This window comes from Plecotus auritus (genome assembly GCF_963455305.1).
Source record: "Plecotus auritus genome assembly, chromosome: 2".
NCBI classification, from domain to species: Eukaryota; Metazoa; Chordata; class Mammalia; order Chiroptera; family Vespertilionidae; genus Plecotus; species Plecotus auritus.
The window spans coordinates 17334402-17355171 of record NC_137771.1 but is presented as its reverse complement, the minus strand read 5'-3'; the positions used below and the strand labels follow the sequence as shown (position 1 = coordinate 17355171).

Here is a 20770-nt window from a genome sequence, read left to right as displayed (position 1 = left end):
GAATTGTATTCACTATTAAACAAGTGCTTTCTGTCTTAAGTACAGCAGGTCCTCAAATATCGTTTTGTTTTGTTTTTTTGTCCTTCAATGTTGTTTCATTATATGTTGATAAGATTCTTGGGAACTTAACTCTTGTTTATATCAATGAGGCTATGGTAAAATTGGTTTCCTTATATGTCATTTCACTTAAAGTCACAGAACCTATAAATGACATTAAGTGAAGACTTACTAAACTATGCTAAGGTTTTACTGGCACTATCTCAATTTCAATGCTCAGGCCAACAAGGGAGATATTATGATGATTCCCATTTTATAGATGAGGAAACTGAGGTTCAGTGGTGAAGTGACTTGCCCCAGTCAAACACTGAGTGACAGAGGCAGGACTTGACCCTAGGTCTGTGTGACTTCAGTGCCCTGCTTCTAATTTGTGTGTTACAGTTTATACACGATTTAGCTACCTCTTCTTTGTAACAGGGGAGAAGGCACAAGGTCCTACAGAGTTTTAAGGGAGGCAGTTAAGGCAGGTTGGGGAGATAAGGAAAAAGTTCTAAGGTCATATCTGAAGAGAGGAGTTAAAGAAGGACAATGAGACCAATTTAGGATGAAGGGAAGTAGAGGCAAAGGTGTGACAATACTGGCCTCTGGTAAAGGGGACAGTCCACTTTGTCATTTCTGGATGACTCTCCCCCTTACAGGCAAATGCCCACTGAGCAACTATTCAAGAGAAATGTATCAAATGTGTCTATGTGCCAGGCACTGTGCTGGGCTCTAGGAACACAACCCAAGACAAGACAGACATGGAGCTGCTCTGAGAGTTTACCATTCAGTGAGGGACACAGACAAAAAAAGGTAAACCAACAAGTAAATAAAATAACTACAGATGATGCCTAGAGTAACAGAGGCAACAATAGGGCGCTGAGACAAAGAATAATGGGGGAGGGGTCTAACTTTAGGGTGGTCAGAGAAGGTGCTTCTGAGAAGGTGACTCTTAAGCAGATCTCCTTAGGGTAAGAAAGAGTCAGACACGGAAAGAGCTGAGTACAGAGAGAACCAGCTAGAGGGAACGGCAGTGTGAAAGCCCAGAGGAGGCAGACACTGCATCTGAGGTGGTGGGAGGCCGGCAGGCCCGGATATAGTGCAGGAGAGGGAAGAGAGTGGGAAGGTGAGAGTAGGGGAAGCAAATGTTCCCAGCTGAGTTTGTCCACAGACAGCTCTGGGCAGACTAATGAGGCTGGAACTCTGCTGGAGGGAAGGAGTCAGGCTGGTGGAAGGAAGTGGTATGGACAGGAGGGAGGGAGGAGCCAAGAGGCAGAGAGCGGCACAGGCCCCATCAACGCCTCAGGCCCTTACCGGATCAGCCCATCCTCAGCAGCACTCCAGAATGTGTTGGGCCACATGGGTGCCGTGGCGATGCGCTTCACCCGGTTTGTGTGGTCTCCAAACATGTGGATCGTCTCCTTTACTGTCAGGTCGTGGACATGCACCTTGGAGTCGGCTGCCCCCGTGATCAAGATGCGGTCCCCAGCGTGAGGCAGGAACTGCTCCGGAGAGATTGAAGAAGAGATTGCAGGTGGTGGAGGTCGGGCTGGCCATAGGAGGAGACTGGCCTGCATGTTAGTGCCCTCTTTGTCTTTCCGTATCAGGTAAGAAAATGAGCCCATCCAAGACAACCCACCAGGAAAACTTTGGACCTCGAACATCAGTCCTCAGGCCTAAAGGTCAAAATCGGGGCTGCACCTTTACTTTGCCAGAGTCGTCCTAGTCCTGACTAGACTACCTAAGGAAACATTTTCCTGATTCTTCCACAGGTAAGAGCTGAGTCCATGATAATCATAGCTGTTACCACCATGTGCTAGACCAGTGGTCGGCAAACTCATTTGTCAACAGAGCCAAATATCAACAGTACAATGACTGAAATTTCTTTTGAGAGCCCAATTTTTTAAACTTAAACTTCTTCTAACGCCACTTCTTCAAAATAGACTCGCCCAGGCCGTGGTATTTTGTGGAAGAGCCACATTCAAGGGGCCGAAGAGCCGCATGTGGCTCGCGAGCCGCAGTTTGCCGACCACGGTGCTAGACAACAGGGCAGGTACTTTATCTTATTGATAGTTAAGATAAAATAACCCCATTAAAAACTGTCTGACTCCCATACGCCATACAGCCTCATGACAGCTATTGAATAGCCTGGGGGTTAAGTAACAAATTAGTCTTAAAATGAAAAGGACTTTCAGTGTTTTAAGGAAGTGCGTGTTTAAAATTGGTTCTAGTATTTCTGGAGAACAATCTGGCAATAGGTAGCGAAGATAAAAACTATTTCTATCTTTTGTTCCAAAATTTCTAGTTCTGAGAAATGACTCCAAAAGGAAAAAGAGACCTACGCAGAAATGCTCAGAACGGAACTCATTATAATGACAAATGCTGGAAACGGCTCAAATACCAGGCTGAGCACCAGGAGGATACATCTCAGTGTGGGCCCTGGCCAGTGTGGCTCGGGTGGTTGGAGCATCATCCCGTACACCAAAAGGTAGTGGGTTCAATTCCTGGTCAGGGCACATACCCAGGTTGTGGCTTTGATCCCTGATAGGGTGGCAACTGATTGATGTTTCTCTCTCCCCCTTCTGCTCTCTTAAAAAAAGAGAGAGAGAGAGAAAAAGAGAACCCCCACCATTCTGATGAGCTTGAAAACAATACTAGACATAATGATAAGAACAAAATAGCTACATAATTTGTATAACAGTAATTTCTAAAACAATCCTCACCTGAAGATATACTTATTGATTTTGGAGGGGGGGAGAGAGAGAGAAACATCAACATGAAAGAGAAATATGGGTCGGTTGCCTCCCATGTGCGCCCTGACTAGGGATTAAACCCACAACCTAGGTATGTGCCCTGACCTGGAATTGAACCTTGAGACCTTTCGGTGTATGGGACGACACTCTAACCAATTGAGCCACACTGGCCAGGTCTGAATAATAATTTTTTTAAAGTATGCTGTTCTATCAACGGTGTTGAGGAAAGAAACATTTGGATGTGGTGTTGAGTTCTTTTCTTTCTTGAGTTCAAAAGATTGGATTATCTTTTTTTCTGAATTGAAGTTTCTCGAAAGGTGTGGGGGGGGGGGTGGGCGCAACACTCTGCATTTAAACAACTAAACCCACTTGACTTAAATGTTCATGCAAAAGCAACAATTCTCTTTTCCCACACATACTACTCTAATGACTCACTAGGATAAGAGCTAGATGAAATAGATGGAATTTAATTATTTTTAGGGACTAGTAGTTTTTAAAAATATATATTTTTATTGATCTCAGAGAGGACAGGAGAGAAAGAGATAGAAACATCAACGATGAGAGAGAAGCACTGATCGGCTGCCTCTGGCACATCCCCAGCTGGGGATTGAGCCCAAAACCTAGGCATGTGCCCTTGACTGGAATCAAACCTGGAACCCTTCAGTCCGCAAGCCGATGCTCTATCCACTGAGCCAAACCAGCTAGAGGACAACTAGTAGTCTTTAATCCTGTCGAGACAGCACATACTCCATGCACAAAAGAAATAACAGAACCCTTGGGAAGAACTTGTGACCGCTGCCACACTTGTCACTGCAGCAGCCACCAGGGGGAAGTCTTGAGTTAAATACAGGGGTGGGCAAAAATAGGTTTACAGTTGTGAGTATACGAAGTTTATTCTTGTATTATTATTTATTAATTATTGTACTGTTTCCATACGAACAACTATAAAATCACTTTTGCCCACTCCTGTAAGTATATCTAGTGTTTTACTAACAAAAGAGAGAAGAATCCTTTTCCACACTTTTTTTTTTAACAGAAGAGGAGGCTGAAGGTCTGTGAATATAACTGCCTTGCTCAGAGTCATACTATTAGTGAGTATCAAGGCCATTGTCAAATTCTGGTCTCTGAACTTAACATTTTGTGCTCTATGATGCAAAACTTAGGTCCTTTCCCCAGGTCTGACCTCACAGACTCAAAGTGGTCCTAAAACTTTTCAGGGGCAGAAAGCAGTCTCTGTTTGCCATGAAAGAGGTGAATCAGCATTGTTCTGTCTCTAAAATAGCAGAAATTTATCTAGGATTTGTCCCTGGGCCAGAGAGGAGAATCACAGCTTGGAAAAGAGGCAGGGTTTAGGGAAATAAGTAGGTTTTGCGCTCTTGAATTTGCCTTCTTCAGGTATGTTGTAATTCTTCTTGATATTAACTAGGAAAGGACAGCCTCACTCTCACATACACCCATGACAGAATTTCAGAGCTGGAAAGGTTCTTAAAGGTCTTTCCTCCAACATTAAACCTGGCAGATAAAGTTCCCAGCAAGCAGAATACCTCAGTGCTAGTACATTAGCTACATCCTCAGGGCCCATTCTACCTTTTTCAAATTTCTCTAAGCATTAGACAATTCTTTCCTTCATCAGGCATGCCTTTGCTTCTGTGGACTTATAGCTGTTGTCCTAGGTCTGTTATCTAGGACCAAAAGGGACAAGGTTCATGCCACTTCCACATAATAGGTCTCCAGAGGTCTGAGGGCACTTGTAAGGCCCTTTCCCACCTCTCCTCTCCATCACAAAGCCCACAGACCCATTTCCTATGAAAGCTGGAACAGTTAAAAGCACCTGTGCCAGGTAACATCAATTATTTATTAAAATTAAACTATTTATTCACTCATTTATTCATGAATCTGAGGGATTTTTCCTTAGCTACTACCTTTTTACAGATGAGCAAACAGGCTCAGAGAGGTCAGGTGATTTGCCTACTCCACATAGCTTCCAAAAGGCAGATAAGGGAGTCACACAGGTCTTCCTGCTATCTAAATTCATGTTCAGAACCGTATCTCCCACCATCAGCACTCACGTAAATATAAATTCATTTAGAGCTGGTCTCTTGGCTCCAAGAGAGGAAGCAGAATATGGAAAAGAGATGGGGTTTCAGGAATCACCATCAGATGCTCAGATCAAAGGTATATGTGACCCCAAGGGGTACCTGGGAAACACACATGCAAACACAACCATGTGCATAGCTCAGTCACCTTGTTCACTTGCTCTGTGGCATATCCTGCTCACCTTGACAGAGAAGATATTTGCAGTGTGTCCCGTGTGCATGGAGAGCAGCTTCTTGTGGTGCAGCGGGTCCCATACAATCGTGTGCTGGTCATCGGAACCAGAAGCCAGCAAGCTGCAAGCAAAGTGAGGGGTTCTGATCTCTCCTCAAGTTTGTGGGCAATTTTCCCCTATCCCACATTCCCAGGTGATAAGGTGTTAGGCCACAAAGAACTTAAATAATAATATATGTCACAGATTTTAAAGCTATCTTTGTAAACATTGGTTGATTCTCTTCTATTTGTCCTGAGAATTTGCCATTATTCCTTAAACTTTGTATTGGCTTATTAAAAAAAAAACTGTTTGGATGGCCATCCAACCTTCCATCTTATCTGGGCTTCATTGTTTACCTGTGTATTGATAGCGATGGACTAAACTAAACTACGTAGCAGAGAGCAGCAGTCTCTTTTCACCTGGGTCCATTCTTTTCCTTAGACCTAGGGAGAGGATCTCCCAGCTGCCCCACTCCCTTTCTTTAGCACCCCCCTTCCCCACTCTGTGCTCTAGCTCATACTTACTCTCCTTTCTCATTCCACTCCAGACAGTTGACACATCCTGAGTGACCCTGGGTAAGCAAATAGAAAGGGATAAGAAGAGAGCCAGTTAGAGGTTCTCCTGGGGAACTCAACACCAAAAAGTAGAACTGAACAGGTAAACTAATCTTTCCATCATCAATGTTTTCCAGGTGTGTGTGAGTGACCAGAATTGAATTACACTGCCTGGCATCTTACAATATATAAAGTACTTTCATTGTCATGATTTTAGTTGACACTGAATACCCCTGAGTCATAAAGGGCAGGTTTCATTGGTCCCATTTTGCAGAAAATTAAACTGAAGTTCAGATAACAATAACAGAAGTGAGATCCAAACGAATTTCTGCTCCTACCACTAGAAGGAACATGTCAACAGTCCCTTCGAGGGATAGCCCTCGACCACAGACAATTTGCCCAGAGAAGCATCTGACCCAAGGATGATCTTTCATTCATTTGGCATATATTTAATTTATTGAGCACTCACTGCATACCAGGTACTGTTCAGATGCTGGGGGTATATCAGTATACAAATCACAGTCCCTGCTCTTCTGAGTTTACTTCCAGTTGGGGGGGCCTGGTATAGTAAGGTACATTGGGCTAGTTTCTTGAGCTTGGAGATTTGAATTAAGAAACACTGAGAGTGAGGCAGTTAATAGATGCTGAAGTTGAAAGCATGCACAGAGAGAAATCATGGCAAAGCTAGAATTACAAGGAAACAGAATCCATGAAAAGCGGAAGGTATGAAGCGGCAGAAACAAGTCTTACATGGGAGAAGGATAAAACAAATCGCTAGGCATTCCTACATACTGTTCTTTCTGTTCCCTCATCCTCCTTCATTCCTAATAGTACCTAGATTTTCATCTAATCATCTCCCTGTCCAAGTTAGACCATGTGTTTCGGGAAGGGTAAATCCATTGTTCTTTCCAGTGATAGGTTCAGAAACTTACGCCTAAGCCAAATTGGAGGTGGCATTCACTTGGGCATAGGAATTGGCTCAGAAATGACCCTGTGACTGCAATCAGATGCAAGGGGGACAGTTGCTGGGAGCTTCTGGGAAAGGAGTTTTCTCATTCTCAGGAGTGAGTCTATGAAAGAGATGCCTTCTTCCTCTCGATGATGGGAGTACTGATGTGACACCTGGAATTGCCACCACAAGGAAAGCCAGCCAGAGTGAAACTGAAGGAGGAAAGCCCAGCCCAGGGAATCATAGAAAAATGGAGCCAGATGCATACTCTACTCCTGGACTTCCACTTAAGTAAGCCAATCAATTCATAATGGTTTAAAGCCATTTGAGTTGGGTTGTTACTTGTGGTCCACAGCATCCTAACTAATAAACTCCAACTCATTCTTCAGATTTCACTTTATAGGTACTTCCTTCAAGATGCCTTTCCTGTCTTGTGAATTTGGGAGGGAGGCATACCCTTCCTGTGGGCTCCTACTGTCACACTGTATTATGGCTCTGTGTTGACATGGTTGTTTGCTTCACCAGACTGAGCCCTGAGAAGCAGGCTCTGTGTATTGTGTTCATTGCATTTCCAAGGCCAGTTAAAGTCCTTGGCACATATCCGTTGAATAAATGAACAAATGAGTCAGTGGGACTAACGGGAAGAATGAAGAGATATGAACAAATCAAATTCAACGCCTATCAGTCAGAAAAGGCCTTTCCTCTGCCTTCTCCTTTCCTTTTACCTTTTGCTCTATACAGATTCTCATCTGGGTTGAGCCTCACTTCTTTCCAGGTTCTGCACTTACAAACATTGCAGACACGTTTACTCAGTCCACACTTGTCAGAGCACTTGCTGACCTGAGGCCTCTCACTTTCCTGTGGCACTTGGTTGCAACCCTACCCATAGCTTTGGTCATGCTTTCTAGGTCAGAATCATTTCTGTCTTGAGCCCTCTCATTTTTTTTCACCAGGCTGTAAATTACTTGTACTTGGGGGCCACATCTTCCCAGCTGACCCTTGAACAACTCATTTCTATCATCACCTTAGAGAACTGTTTGGTAGTTTCAGATAAAGTTAAGCTTGTATCTACCCTATGACCCAGTAATGCCATTTGTAGGCATTTACTTGAGAAAAAATGAAAACATTTATCCATACAAAAACTGGTTTAAGAATATCCATAGACGATTTATTTTTAAGAGCCCCAAACTAGAAATAGCCCAAATGGTCATCAACTGGAGAATGTATAAACAAGATGTAGTACATCCATACAGTGTATCACTACTCATCAATAAAAAGGAACAAACTAGATATGTGCAACACAGATGAAACTCACCGAGGGTATTTTTCCATTGATTTTAAGAGAGAGTAGGAGGGAGGGGGAGAGACAAAGAGAGAGAAACATTGATATGAGAGATACACATAGATTGGTTGCTGCCCACACACCAGGGTTGAGATCAAGCCTGCAACTGAGGTCCGTGCCCTTGATGAGAATCGAATACGGGACCCTTCACTCCATGGGCCTATGCTCTATCCACTGAGCAAAACCGGCTAGGGCCATGCTTTTCCTTCTGATCTTTGTTACTTGCTCCTTCTCAATATTCAAATTTCATTTCAAACATCACTTCATCGGAGTGGCTTTCTCTGACCACTGTATCTAAAGTATATCCCATTACCATGGTTTGATATGACTTGTTTCTAGAGAATTTACATTCAAATTATATTAAAACAAAAGCAATCAAGCCAGATTGTGAAGGTGATATATATAATGTTTGCAACTTGTTTAAAGAAAATATTAAGAAAACAAGACAAGAGAATAAATCCACCAAGCCAAGAAGTATTTGTTAAGTCCTTTAAAAGAGTAGACCAGGGGTGGGCAAACTTTTTGACTCGAGGGCCACAATGGGTTCTTAAACTGGACCGGAGGGCCGGAACAAAAGGATGGATGGAGTGTTTGTGTGAACTAATATAAATTCAAAGTAAAGGAGCGGAGGGGAGAGCAAGAGAACCGGATAGAACAGCCGGATCCGGCCCGTGGGCCGTAGTTTGCCCACGGCTGGAGTAGACACATGGTTGGAGTCAAAAGAATATGAACTATGGAGCCAGACAGGCCTGATATAAATATTAATCTTTTACCATTCATGTGACCTTGGAAATGCTCAGTTTTATTCTCTTCATTTGTAAAGTAAGATTCCTTTCCTCACACCAGAGTGGGAACAAAGCCTCTAGGATAGAGCCACAAAGAAGACCAACATAAGGGCCTGATGGACAAGGAGTATGAAAGGGCATCAAGAAAGACACTAGAGGAGTAGGAAGGAAAACAGAGGGTGATGCCTCAGAACCCAGACGACGAAAGTTTTGTTGAGGAAGTGTCCAGTACTACCAAATACTGTCGGATCAAGCTAGATAAGGACTAAGAAGTGTCCATTGATTTAGGGCAAGAAAGCTACAGTGGTAACCCTGGCAAGAGCCACTTTTGTTGTGTGTGGTTAGATAAACAGAAGTAGGTTGAGAAATTCATCATGTGCCACATTCGATATTTTCAGTCAATGATGAGCCACATATATTATATACCAGATAGCCTAGGTGTGTAGTAAGCTGTACCATCTAGGTTTGTGTAAGCACACTCAAGATGTTGCACAATGACAAAATCACCTAACAGTGCATTTCTCAGAATGTATCCCTGTCGTTAAGCAGCACATGACAGTACTGGGAAGTGAGGATGTAAAAATACTGAGTATAGACTACTCTTTCAGTCTGGCTATGAAGGGGAAGAGAAACAGAAGGCTATAGCTAGATGTGGCTGTGGCATCAAAGAAAGACTTCCTTATATTAGAGAAGCTTGAGCATATTTAATCCCAAGGGGAATCAATAGAGAAAGGGAAAGTTAAAGATATAAGAAAGCTAAAAGATCATCTGTGGTTGGGGTTTCGTCAGATTAATGTTGCAAGAGAATGATTGTAGTAATGAGTCATTGATTCTTAGGAGATAGGGAAGGAAGTAAAGACATGAAGTAGCTTGTAAGGAGAGAAGAGAGGGATTGACTGGACTTGGAGGACTTGTTGAGGATACAGAATCATTGAGGCATGATAGATATACGTATATACTCTTTTTTTTTACTTACTAATATATCTTGGAACTCACTCATATCAATTAGAATTCTTTTTCATTGCTGCATAGCACTTTATTATGTAGATGAACCAAGATTTATTCAACGAATTTACCATGTATGGATTCTTAAGAGTTGTTTCTAATAGTTTGCAATTATAGCAATACCATAATGAATAACCTTGTGCACATGTATTTTATTACTGATGGAGATGTGTACCTTCAGGGTAAAAACCCAGAAGAGGCAGTGTTGGCCAAAGAGTAAATGTTTATGTGGTCTTGTTAGATATTGCCAAGTTTCCGTCCATGAGAGTTGCATCATTTTGCCTTTCCAGTAGCAATGCATGAGAGTGCCTGTTTCTCCACAACTCTCTACACACTGTGTGGTTAAGCTTTTGAATATTTCACCATTCTGACAGATGAAAAATGGCATCTCAACATAGTTTTAAGTTACATTTCTCTTGTGAATGAAATTGAATATCTTTTCCATATGTTTAAAGGCTATTTTAATATAATTTTTGTCAATTTTGGTGTAACAAAATTGAAAATAAGAATTTATATATGTGTATCTGCATATTTTTGCAAACACAAACACAAGCACAGAATGGATAAGTGGAAACTAATGAAGTTGGTTACCACTAGGGGGTGGAAGGTATATGATGAAGGGTATAGAAAGGGTATGAGTAATCCTGCTCTGGACCTTTTTGTAGAGTTTTTACTTTTAGCACAAAGTTAAGCCCGGCCAGTGTTGCTCCATGGTTGATCGTTGACCTATGAACCAGGAGGTCACAGCTCGATTCCTGGTCGGGGCACATGCCTGGATTGCAGGCTTGATCCCCAGTGGGAAGCATGCAAGGGACAGTCATTGATGATTCTGTCATCATTGCTGTTTCTCTTTCTCTCTCCCTCTCCCTTCCTCTCTGAAATCAATAAAAATATATTGGGGGAAAAAAAAGGCCAAGCCCCCCTACTTAAATTCTGAATCCCATACCCATCAGCCTTCCCCAGGACTTTGGTCCTTCAGTTATTCTGTCCTTCTCTTTTATCAGCAATCCCTTCCTCTCATCAACATACAAATATGCTTTAGCATTTCTTCCCATTCTTACAAATCCTTTCTTTAGGGGATCCCATTGACCCCTTCACCTACTGCCCCATTTCTCTGCTTCCTTTTGTAAACAAAGTTGTTCAAAGTTGTCTATATAACTCAATAAAGCTGAGGGGAGGGAGGAGAAACAAAACAAAAACAAAACAAAATGACTTTGAAGGGCGGAAGCAAGGGGATAAAGAAGATGTCTTTCTTCCTCCAATCTCCTGAAATGACTCCCCATTGGTTAAAGCAAACCAAAAGACAGAGGACAAGAGGAAACATTAATATTCCTGTGCAAGTCAGCTGTCCAGGCAGTGAGCTGAAGAAAGGTAAAAAGTAGATGTAGAGGGGCAAGAAAATGTAACTTTTAAAGATTACTCTTTTTACTGCTTATATTCTACTAGAGGCCCGGTGCACGAAATTCGTGCATGGGTGGGGGTGAGGGGGGCGGGAAGGTATGTCTCTCAGCCCAGCCTGCACCCTCTCCAATCTGGGACCCCTTGAGGGTGTCCGACTACCCGTTTAGGCCCAATCCTACCTGGGCAGTCGGACATCCCTCTCACAATCCAGGGCTGCTGGCTCCCAACTGCTCGCCTGCCTGCCTTCCTGATTGCCCCTAACCACTTCTGCCTGCCAGCCTTATCACCCCCTAACCACTCCCCTGCCAGCCTGTTTGCCCCTAACTTCCCTCCCCTGCAGGCCTGGTCACCCCTAACTGCCCTCCCCTGCAGGCCTGCTCACCCCTAACTGCCCTCCACTGCAGGCCTGGTCACCCCTAACTGCCCTCCCCTGCAGACCTGGGTTCCCCCCTCCCAACTGCTCTGCCCTGTAGGCCTGGGTCCCCCCCAACTGCCCTTCCCTGCAGGCCCGGTCGCCCCCATCTGTCCTCCTCTGCCGGCCTGGTCACCCCTAACTGCCCTCCCCTGCAGGCTTGATTGCCCCCAACTGCCCTCCCTTGCAGGCCTGGTCCCTCCCAACTGCCCTCCCCTGCTGGCCTGATCGCCCACAACTGCCCTCCCTTGCAGACCTGGTCCCTCCCAACCATCTTGTGGCAGCCATCTTGTGTCCACATGGGGGCAGCCATCTTGTATGTTGGAGTGTGATGGTCAATTTGCATATTACTCTTTTATTAGATAGCATAGAGACCTGTGGCACTGGTGGGGGCCAGCTGGTTTGCCCTGAAGGGTGTCCTGGATCAGGGTGGGGGTTCCCTTGGGGCATGGGGCAGCCTGGGCAAGGGGCCTTTGGTGGTTTGCAGGCCGGCCACGCCCTCCCAGCAACCCAAGCGGAGGCCCTGGTATCTGGGATTTATTTATCTTCTATAATTGACACTTTGTAGCCTTGAGCGGAGGCCTGGGCCCACCAGGGCAGGCGGAAAGCTTGACTTCCTCCATTGCCGGGGGCAACCCAAGCCTCCTGCTCTCTCTGTGGCCGCAGCCATCTTGGTTGGGTTAATTTGCATACTCGCTCCTGATTGGCTGGTGGGCATGGCTTGTGGGTGTAGCAGAGGTACGGTCAATTTGCATATTGCTCTTTTATTAGATAGGATTATTCCTTTTATCTAGGGAAAAAGTTTGTCATAAATAAACAAAAACAAATTTCCATTACTCTCTAAAATAAGAAAAAGAAAAAAAAGATAGTTGTCTACACTTGTTGCTGTTTGTTCACTTCCAATTCACTCCTCAACCCTCCAATCTAGCATCTATTCCCACCACTCCAATAAAACTGCTCTAGCCTGGCCAGCATGGCTCAGTGGTTGAGCGCTGACCTGTGAACCAGGAGGTCAAGGTTCGATTTCCAGTAAGGCCACATGCCCAGGTTGCAAGCTTGATCCCCAGTAGGGGGCATGCAGGAGGCAGCTGATCAATGATTCTCTCTTATCATTGATGTTTCTTTCTCTCTCTCTACCCTCTCTCCTCTCTGAAATCAATAAAAATATAAAAAAAACAAACCTGCTCTAGTCAAGACCACAGTCATTGTTTTATCCCCATCTTACTCAAACTTCAGAAGCACTGAGTACAACTGCACACTCCTTTCTTGAAATACTTTCATTACTTGGCCTTACACTCTCCATGTTTTCTTCCCCTTTTTTTTTTTTTAATATATTTTATTGATTTTTTACAGAGAGGAAGGGAGAGGGATAGAGAGTTAGAAACATCGATGAGAGAGAAACATCGATCAGCTACCTCCTGCACACCTCCTACTGGGGACGTGCCCGCAACCAAGGTACATGCCCTTGACCAGAATCGAACCTGGGACCTTTCAGTCCGCAGTCTGACGCTCTATCCACTGAGCCAAACCGGTTTTGGCTTTTCTTCCCTTTCTACCTCACTGATTACATACTCTTTCTAGTTACCTTTTTTTATCTCCTTAGCTTGTAATTAACTTCTGAAAGCTGGAGTGCCTGAGAGCTAGGCCTTGGACCCTATTCTCTAATGCTCCATGGACAAATGAAGTCTCCAGATTTCTCCCTACAATCCAGAGCTATCTCCCAATTAGTACTGCCTACCCTATATCTCCACAAAGCTATCCAACTGGCTTCCAAACTTACAACCCCTGATTCTCTAACTTATTTCTTCTCTCAGTCTTCTTCTTTCCATCTTTTCTCAATTCTCTAAGTCTCATAAGAGGCAAAGTTGGGATTTAAACTGGGTCTTTTTAATATCTAAACCTGTGTACATTCCTTCATACTATGTGCTTCTACTACAAGTCCTGGGCAAGGTGGCCTTTAGGCAAGTGCAAATTGAAACAGTTCACCTTAACATAATTGTTTTTGAGTTGCAGACCTTGGAAAACAATAGATGGGATCCTGTTTTTTAGTCACAGAAGTTTCCAAGTCTATTCTGGACAAAGTTATCAAACCAGGAAGAGATGGTAAAGATAATATGGGTTGGACAGAGGCACAGCTAAAAGGAGAAGCCAAGCCAGCTAGGGGGTCACTGTCAATTCAGCATCAACCATCACAGGTTTCTCAACCTCAACATTATTGGCATTTGGGGCTGTATAATTCTTTTTTTAAAAAAATTTGTTTTTATTTATTTCAGAGAGGAAGGGAGAGGGAGAGAGAGAGAGAGAAACATCAATGATGAGAATTATTGACCAGCTGTCTCCTGCATGCCCCAAACACCGGCCTGGCTGGGTGGGGCTGCATAATTCTTTGTGGCACTTTCTTTGTTGTCCTGTATATTGTAGGATGTTTACAGCATCCTGAACTTCTACCTACTGTATGCCAGCAGTACCCTTCTAGTTTTGATAACCAAAACTGTTTCTGGGCATTGCCAAATGTCCCCTTGAAGGTAATGCCCCACCTCCAACTGCACTACAGGAATGTACTCTGAGCTCTGTTCTAAAGGAAACATGGAAACTTTTTTCAAAAAAGGATAAATAATAAAATACATCAAAAATCATGTTTTCAAATAATTTTTAGAGATATGGGAAAACAGTAATATCCTATCTAATAAAAGAGTAGTATGCAAATTGACCATCACTCCAACACACAAGATGGCTGCCCCCATGTGGTCAAAGATGGCTGCCCCCATGTGGACACAAGATGGCTGCCACAAGATGGCCAGCAGGGTAGGGCAGTTGGGAGGGATCAGGCCAGCAGGGGAGGGCAGTTGTGAGCGATCAGGCCAGCAGGGGAGGGCAGTTGGGAGGGACCAGGCCTGCAAGGAAGGGCAGCTGGGGGCGATCAAGCCTGCAGGGGAGGACAGTTAGGGGTGACCAGGCCAGCAGAGGAGGGAAGTTAGGGGCGACCGGGCCTGCAGGGAAGGGCAGTTGGGGGGGGACCCAGGCCTGCAGGGGAGAGCAGTTGGGGGGGGACCAGGTCTGCAGGGGAGGGCAGTTAGGGGTGACCAGGCCTGCAGGGGAGGGCAGTTAGGGGCAACCAGGCTGGCAGGGGAGCAGTTAGGCATCAATCAAGCTGGCAGGGGAGTGGTTAGGGAGTGATCAGGCTGGAAGGCAGAAACGGTTAGGGGCAATCAGGAAGGCAGGCAGGCAAGCGGTTGGGAGCCAGCAGTCCTGGATTGTGAGAGGGATGTCCGGCTGCCCGTTTAGGCCCGATCCTACTGGGATCAGGCCTAAACGGGCAGCCGGACATCCCTCGAGGGGTCCCATATTGGAGGGTGCAGGGACACCCCCCACCCCGTGCATGAATTTCGTGCACCGGGCCTCTAGTGAAAGAATAAAAGGGTTTATATCAAGCTGTGTAAATGATACAAGATCCATTTGTAGGAAAAAAGTTACATAAAAGCATGGAAAAAACAGGAAGATTTAAGAATCATAATTATTGCCGAAACCGGTTTGGCTCAGTGGATAGAGCGTCAGCCTGCGGACTCAAGGGTCCCGGGTTCGATTCCGGTCAAGGGCATGTACCTGGGTTGCGGGCACATCCCCAGTGGGAGGTGTGCAGGAGGCAGCTGATCGATGTTTCTAGCTCTCTATCCCTCTCCCTTCCTCTCTGTAAGATATCAATAAAGTATATTTAAAAAAAAAAAAAAAGAATCATAATTATTATTTTATTGAATTAGCATGCCAAGATCCAGGCACTGTGTTAAGTGCTTCACACTAACCTTCTAATTTAATCATCACAATAATTCTGTTTTACCCATCAGGAAACTAGGGGTAACTTGCACAATGCTATATAGCTGTGGAGAAGATAGGTCTTGAAAATAAATGGATGAAGCTCCAATGTCCATCTCTTAACAAGTATTCTGCTTCATAACAAAGACAGTACACCAAACATTAACAAAGTTTATCTCTACACGATGGAATTAAAGTGATTTTTTTCTTCTCTACATTTTTCTGTCTATTCCATATTTTCTTCTATGATGTTTATTACTTCTATAATCAGAAAAAATATTAAGTAAAAGTTATGAAAACTACTTGGTAACATGGAGAAAAGAATTACTATATGTTAACTTAAAAAAAGTTTAGTGCAGACCTAGCTGGTGTGGCTCAGTTGGCTGGGCATCATCCCACACACCAAAAAGTTGCTGGTTCGATTCCCAGGCAGGGCACATGCCTGGATCATGGGCTCCATCCCTGATGGGGTGAGTGCAAGAGGCAGCTGATTGATACTGTATTCTCACATTGATGTTTCTCTTTCTCTCCCCCTCTCCCTAAAAATCAATAAAAATATATTTTTAAAAAATTCAATGTAAAGTAGGATTACAATTATATAAAACTATACAGGAGATAAAACAAAGTATATGAAATACTAATAGTAATTGTATTATGGAGGGAGGACTAAAAAGTAATTTTTACTTATATTTTCCATATTACTATTAATAGTTATATTTTGTAATGGATAAAAGTTTATAATTAAAAGAAAGCAATCACAATAATTGATAGTAGGAGTGGGGAATCTTTTTTCGGCCAAGGGCCATTTGAATATTTATAATGTCATTCAAGGGATGGGGGTCATACAAAATTATCAACTTAAAAATTAGCCTGCTGCCCTAGCTGGTTTGGCTCAGTGGATAGAGCATCGGCCTGCAGAATGAAGGGACTGAAGGGTCCCAGGTTCTATTCCAGTCAAGGGTGCATTCCGGGGTTGTGGGCTTGATCCCCAGTAGGGGGCGTGCAGGAGGCAGCCAATCAATAATTCACTCTCATCACTGATGTTTCTATCTCTCCCTCTCTCTTCCTCTCTGGAATCAATAAAAATATATTTTAAAAAAATTAGCCTGCTATATTTGGTCAAACATTTAATTAACTCACCCCTACTGCCTTGGCAGGGCCAGACCAATGATTTTGTGGGCCTTATATGGCCTGAGGGCCAGACGTTCCCCACCCCTGATCTGTAATCTCACTACCTTGAGATAACACTGTTAACATTCAATAAATTCTTTCTAGTATTTTTCTAGGACCAACATGATCACTTACAAAGACTAATCTGAAGGAATCAAAGAGAATTCTTACTAAACCTGCAGATAATACTAAGTTGGTTAGGACAGTTACAAGTTGGATTCAAAACATGATCCTGAGGAAGAAAAGGAATGCAACTAACATTATGGAGTATCTTTCAGACAATGAAAAAGTGGAATTTCTGGACTGAAAGCCTGGCTATCCATGGCCTGGACAGGATAACAATAGACAAGGTGCTTGGTCTTTCTAAACCCCTTTTTTTGAATACCTATTCCCTAACTACTTTCCCACAGCATTTCTTTGAGAAAGCACGTGTGTGTGTGCGTGTGTGTGTATGAAAACACTTTGGAAACTCTAAATTCCTGTATAAAGGTAAGAATCATTATTGTTCTAAGCCAAAAGTAAAAACAGTGGCATGCAATGCAAAAATCTTTTCAAGCACAAAGCAAAAAATATGACCCAAAAATCATTTCTGCGTGACCATGTAAATAACAAATCTTGATTCAGATTTACCTACCTAATATACTGCTGATAAGCAAAGGTAACCTTTAGGTATGATCTGCACAGAAAAACTTGTTTATGACTTGAATAATGCTGAAAGGATTCTCTGCAGGTAAAGGAGAGCCAGCCATCTGCATCTAGGGAAGCAAACTGGATTTCTTACCTGCAGCTCTGCTTCCAGGCCCAGCCGTCTGATAAAGGAGTCAGTGACATGGTAGTGCCGCTCAAAGCTCAGGGCACCCCGCTCCTGGGGGACAGAAACAAAACATAGCTTCATTGATTTAATTCAACATGATTTATTATGTGCCTACTATATCCAGCACTTGTGCTGGGAACTACAGGTGTTAAAAAGATAACAAGAAATCAGCTTGTGGGAGCTTGCACTGAAGTTGGGCAGGGATTAGAGAATAGAACAGAGTATATAAGTATTAAATTGCGCTTGTTGGATTACAAAAGGAAAAAAATTGGAAAGAACAAATAGGAAATGTCTCTGTATTAGGATGGAGTAGGCGGTCATCAACTTTAGGACACATACGGTGTGAGATATGTGAAGGAAAAACTTGCATGGTCCCTCCAACTCTATGTTTCTGTGCCTCTAGGAAACGGTCCTTGCCATTGAGGGCCACCAGTCTAATGAAATCATAAAAGCCCCCACAAATGGACAAAATTCCAAAAAGATTCAGGGATGCAGAGGAAAATACTATATGAAACAGAGACTAACGTGCACAAAGTACATGGCTCCCACAGAGGCATACACTCGATCCTTCTAAATGGTGACCACAGTTTATGCTACATGCCCCTTATATTTTAAAAGATTTTTAATTAAAAAAATTTTTTTAGCATTGACATTTTCAAAGAACATTCTCATGTTCTTTTGGATTTCATTCTCAAGATCAGCCTGCAGGCAGACAGATGTTATTATCATTTAACAACAGAAAGTGAGGCACAAAGAGGTAAAATGACTAAAGTCTTCTAAGGTAGCTAATTAGAGTGGTGGTGAGATTTAGCTCCTGACCCCAGCTTAGGGTTCTTTTACACACACACACACACACACACACACACACACACACACACACACGAGGCCTGGTGCTTGAAATTCATGCACAGGTAGGGTCCGCAGGCCTGGCCAGCGATCAGGGCCGATTGGGCCCTTCCGGCTGCTGGCCGGGGCCTTGCTGCTGGCTGCCGGCCAGGGCCTTCCTTTGTTCTGCGCCGCACACATCATAGTGATTGATCAAACTCCCGGTCTTCCGGTCGAACTACCAAGGGGACACTTTGCATATTGGCCTTTTATATATATATAGAAGATATATATATATTTTTAATATATTTTATTGATTTTTTACAGAGAGGAAGGGAGAAGGATATAGAGTTAGAAACATCGATCAGCTGCCTCCTGCACACCCCCTACTGGGGATGTGTCCGCAACCAAGGTACATGCCCTTGACCAGAATCGAACCTGGGACCCTTCAGTCCACAGGCTGACGCTCTATCCACTGAGCCAAACCGGTTAGGGCTATAGAAGATATTTTTATTGATTTCAGAGAGGACGGGAGAGAAAGAAAGAGATAGAAACATTAATGAGAGAGAATCATTGATCAGCTGCCTTCTGCACTGCCCCCTCCTGGGGATTGAGCCCTGCAATCTGGGCATGTACCCTGACTGGGAATCAAACCGTGACTTCCAGGTTCATAGGTCAATGCTCAACCACTGAGCCCTGCTGGCCAGGTCCAGCTTAGGGTTCTTACTAGAGAAGCACATCATGTCTTGGTGTGCATTAAACCCCTATTCTCTCTCTTTTTTTTTTTTTTTAAAGTAGACAAACTCTCTTTTTTTTTTTTTTTAAAATATATTTTATTGATTTTTTTACAGAGAGGAAGGGAGAGGGATAGAGAGTCAGAAACATCGATGAGAGAGAAACATCGATCAGCTGCCTCCTGCACACCTCCCACTGGAGTTGTGCCCACAACCAAGGTACATGCCCTTGACCGGAATCGAACCCGAGACCCCTCAGTCCGCAGGCCGACGCTCTATCCACTGAGCCAAACCGGTTTTGGCCCCTATTCTCTTTTACTAAGGGTTTCCCTGGGCTACCTCTCTAAATGAACTTGACTCCCCAGTCATCCACTCATCTCATAGTACTGGAGTGTCTTCTATGTACATCCTGCAAAGGATAGGTGCAGGCTTTGTTTGGTACAGGAGATCCTCGAAGAGAAGAAAGAGTCTAAGCTGAACTGGGACTAAGACTCTCCCAGGTTCTTATATGTTCAATTTAGCAGCTGGAGCCCTGGCTGGTTTGGCTCAGTTGATAGAGCATTGGCCTGCGGACTGAAGGGTCCCATGTTCGATTCTGGTCAAGGGCACGTGCCCGGGCTGCCGGCTCGATCCCCAGTGGGGGGCGCGCAGGAGGCAGCCAATCAATGATTCTCCCTCTATCTTCCTCTCTGAAATCAATAAAAATATATTTTTTAAAATTAGCAACTGGAGCAGCACAAAGAAGCTACATTTACTCTTGCTGTAACCCCCCCCCCACATACATATGCATGTGCTCAAGCACGCACAAACACACATACACACACATGAATGTGCACACACATGCACACCATACTGATGGTTCTCCTCTCTCATTTATCTCCATTAATCTCAAAGGCCCAGGTATAAGCACGTGGACAGGGGAGTCTTCATGAATTTTATTGGTTCTAGTCCAGAGTCTGTCACTAATTAGCTATGTGACTTTAGGCAAGTCACCAACTCTAACCCTCAGTTTCTTTGGCTAAAAACTGAACCTGTGGGAAAGAAAGGACCTCATGCTCTGGTTTAGGGGTTTGGGTGGCTTACCTTGATCTGCCTATTAATGAGGTCTCTAGTTATGTTGACTTTTGCCATCTTCTCTTAATGGATTCAACAGAAGGAAGCTAGAGAAAGATCTTCAGAACCCTTGAGCATTCCAGCAAAGCCCAGGTCCGCAGGACATACATTTAATTACCTGTGGAGGAAAAAAATCATCAAACCTTGGGGCATGGAATAAGGTAGCTTCAGAGTCCCAATTTCACCCCTAAAACAGCCCCCCAGCCTACCCAGTGAACTGGCTATTGCCTGTGATTTATGGCACAGTGCTGAGGATCCTCTGGAGCATTGGTCACCAACCTTTTGGGCCTCATGGACCACCAGTGGTCCACGGACCACCAGTTGGCAACCGCTGCTTTGGAGGACAAGTGGCATAGGGGAGGGGGAGACAATGACTCACAGCCACAGAAAGTACTGGAACAAACACCGAATAAGTCATGTATACTTCACCAGAAAATGGGGGGTTGGATATGAGTGTAAAGGAAGATGGAAGCATATCCTGAAAATAAGACCAAGGTACACAGCAAGAAAGATGTCGTTTCACTTGCTCAGAATGTATCTGTGGCAACCAGTCTGTAACTTTTTTTAAAGTGTCATCCTTTTCCATTTTTATTTTGTTTTTGTTTATTTTACAGAGAGGAAGGGAGAGGAATAGAGAGATAGAAGAAACATCAAAGTGAGAGAAACATCGATTGGCTCCCTCCTGCACTCCCCTTACTGAGGGTCTGCCTGCAACCTGAGCATGTGTCCTGACCATGAATCCAATCTTGGGTCATGAGT

General features: G+C 43.9%; 1 protein-coding gene across 3 annotated transcripts in view; it reads right to left on the bottom strand.

Moving 5' to 3' along the window:
- WDTC1 (WD and tetratricopeptide repeats 1) overlaps positions 1-20770 on the bottom strand; it is a 53673-nt gene that overhangs the window by 15342 nt on the left and 17561 nt on the right. For all 3 annotated transcript variants that reach the window (XR_013960001.1, XM_080657395.1, XM_080657394.1), the window contains exons 2-6: positions 19982-20129; positions 17307-17390; positions 5622-5668; positions 5068-5179; positions 1351-1538 (exon numbers count right to left, since the gene is read on the bottom strand). Coding sequence is in view for 2 of the 3 variants with exons in the window: in XM_080657395.1 (XP_080513521.1) it covers positions 1351-1538; positions 5068-5179; positions 5622-5668; positions 17307-17390; positions 19982-20029 (479 nt within the window). In the remaining variant the exon portion in view is untranslated. The remainder of the gene's footprint in view (positions 1-1350; positions 1539-5067; positions 5180-5621; positions 5669-17306; positions 17391-19981; positions 20130-20770) is intronic.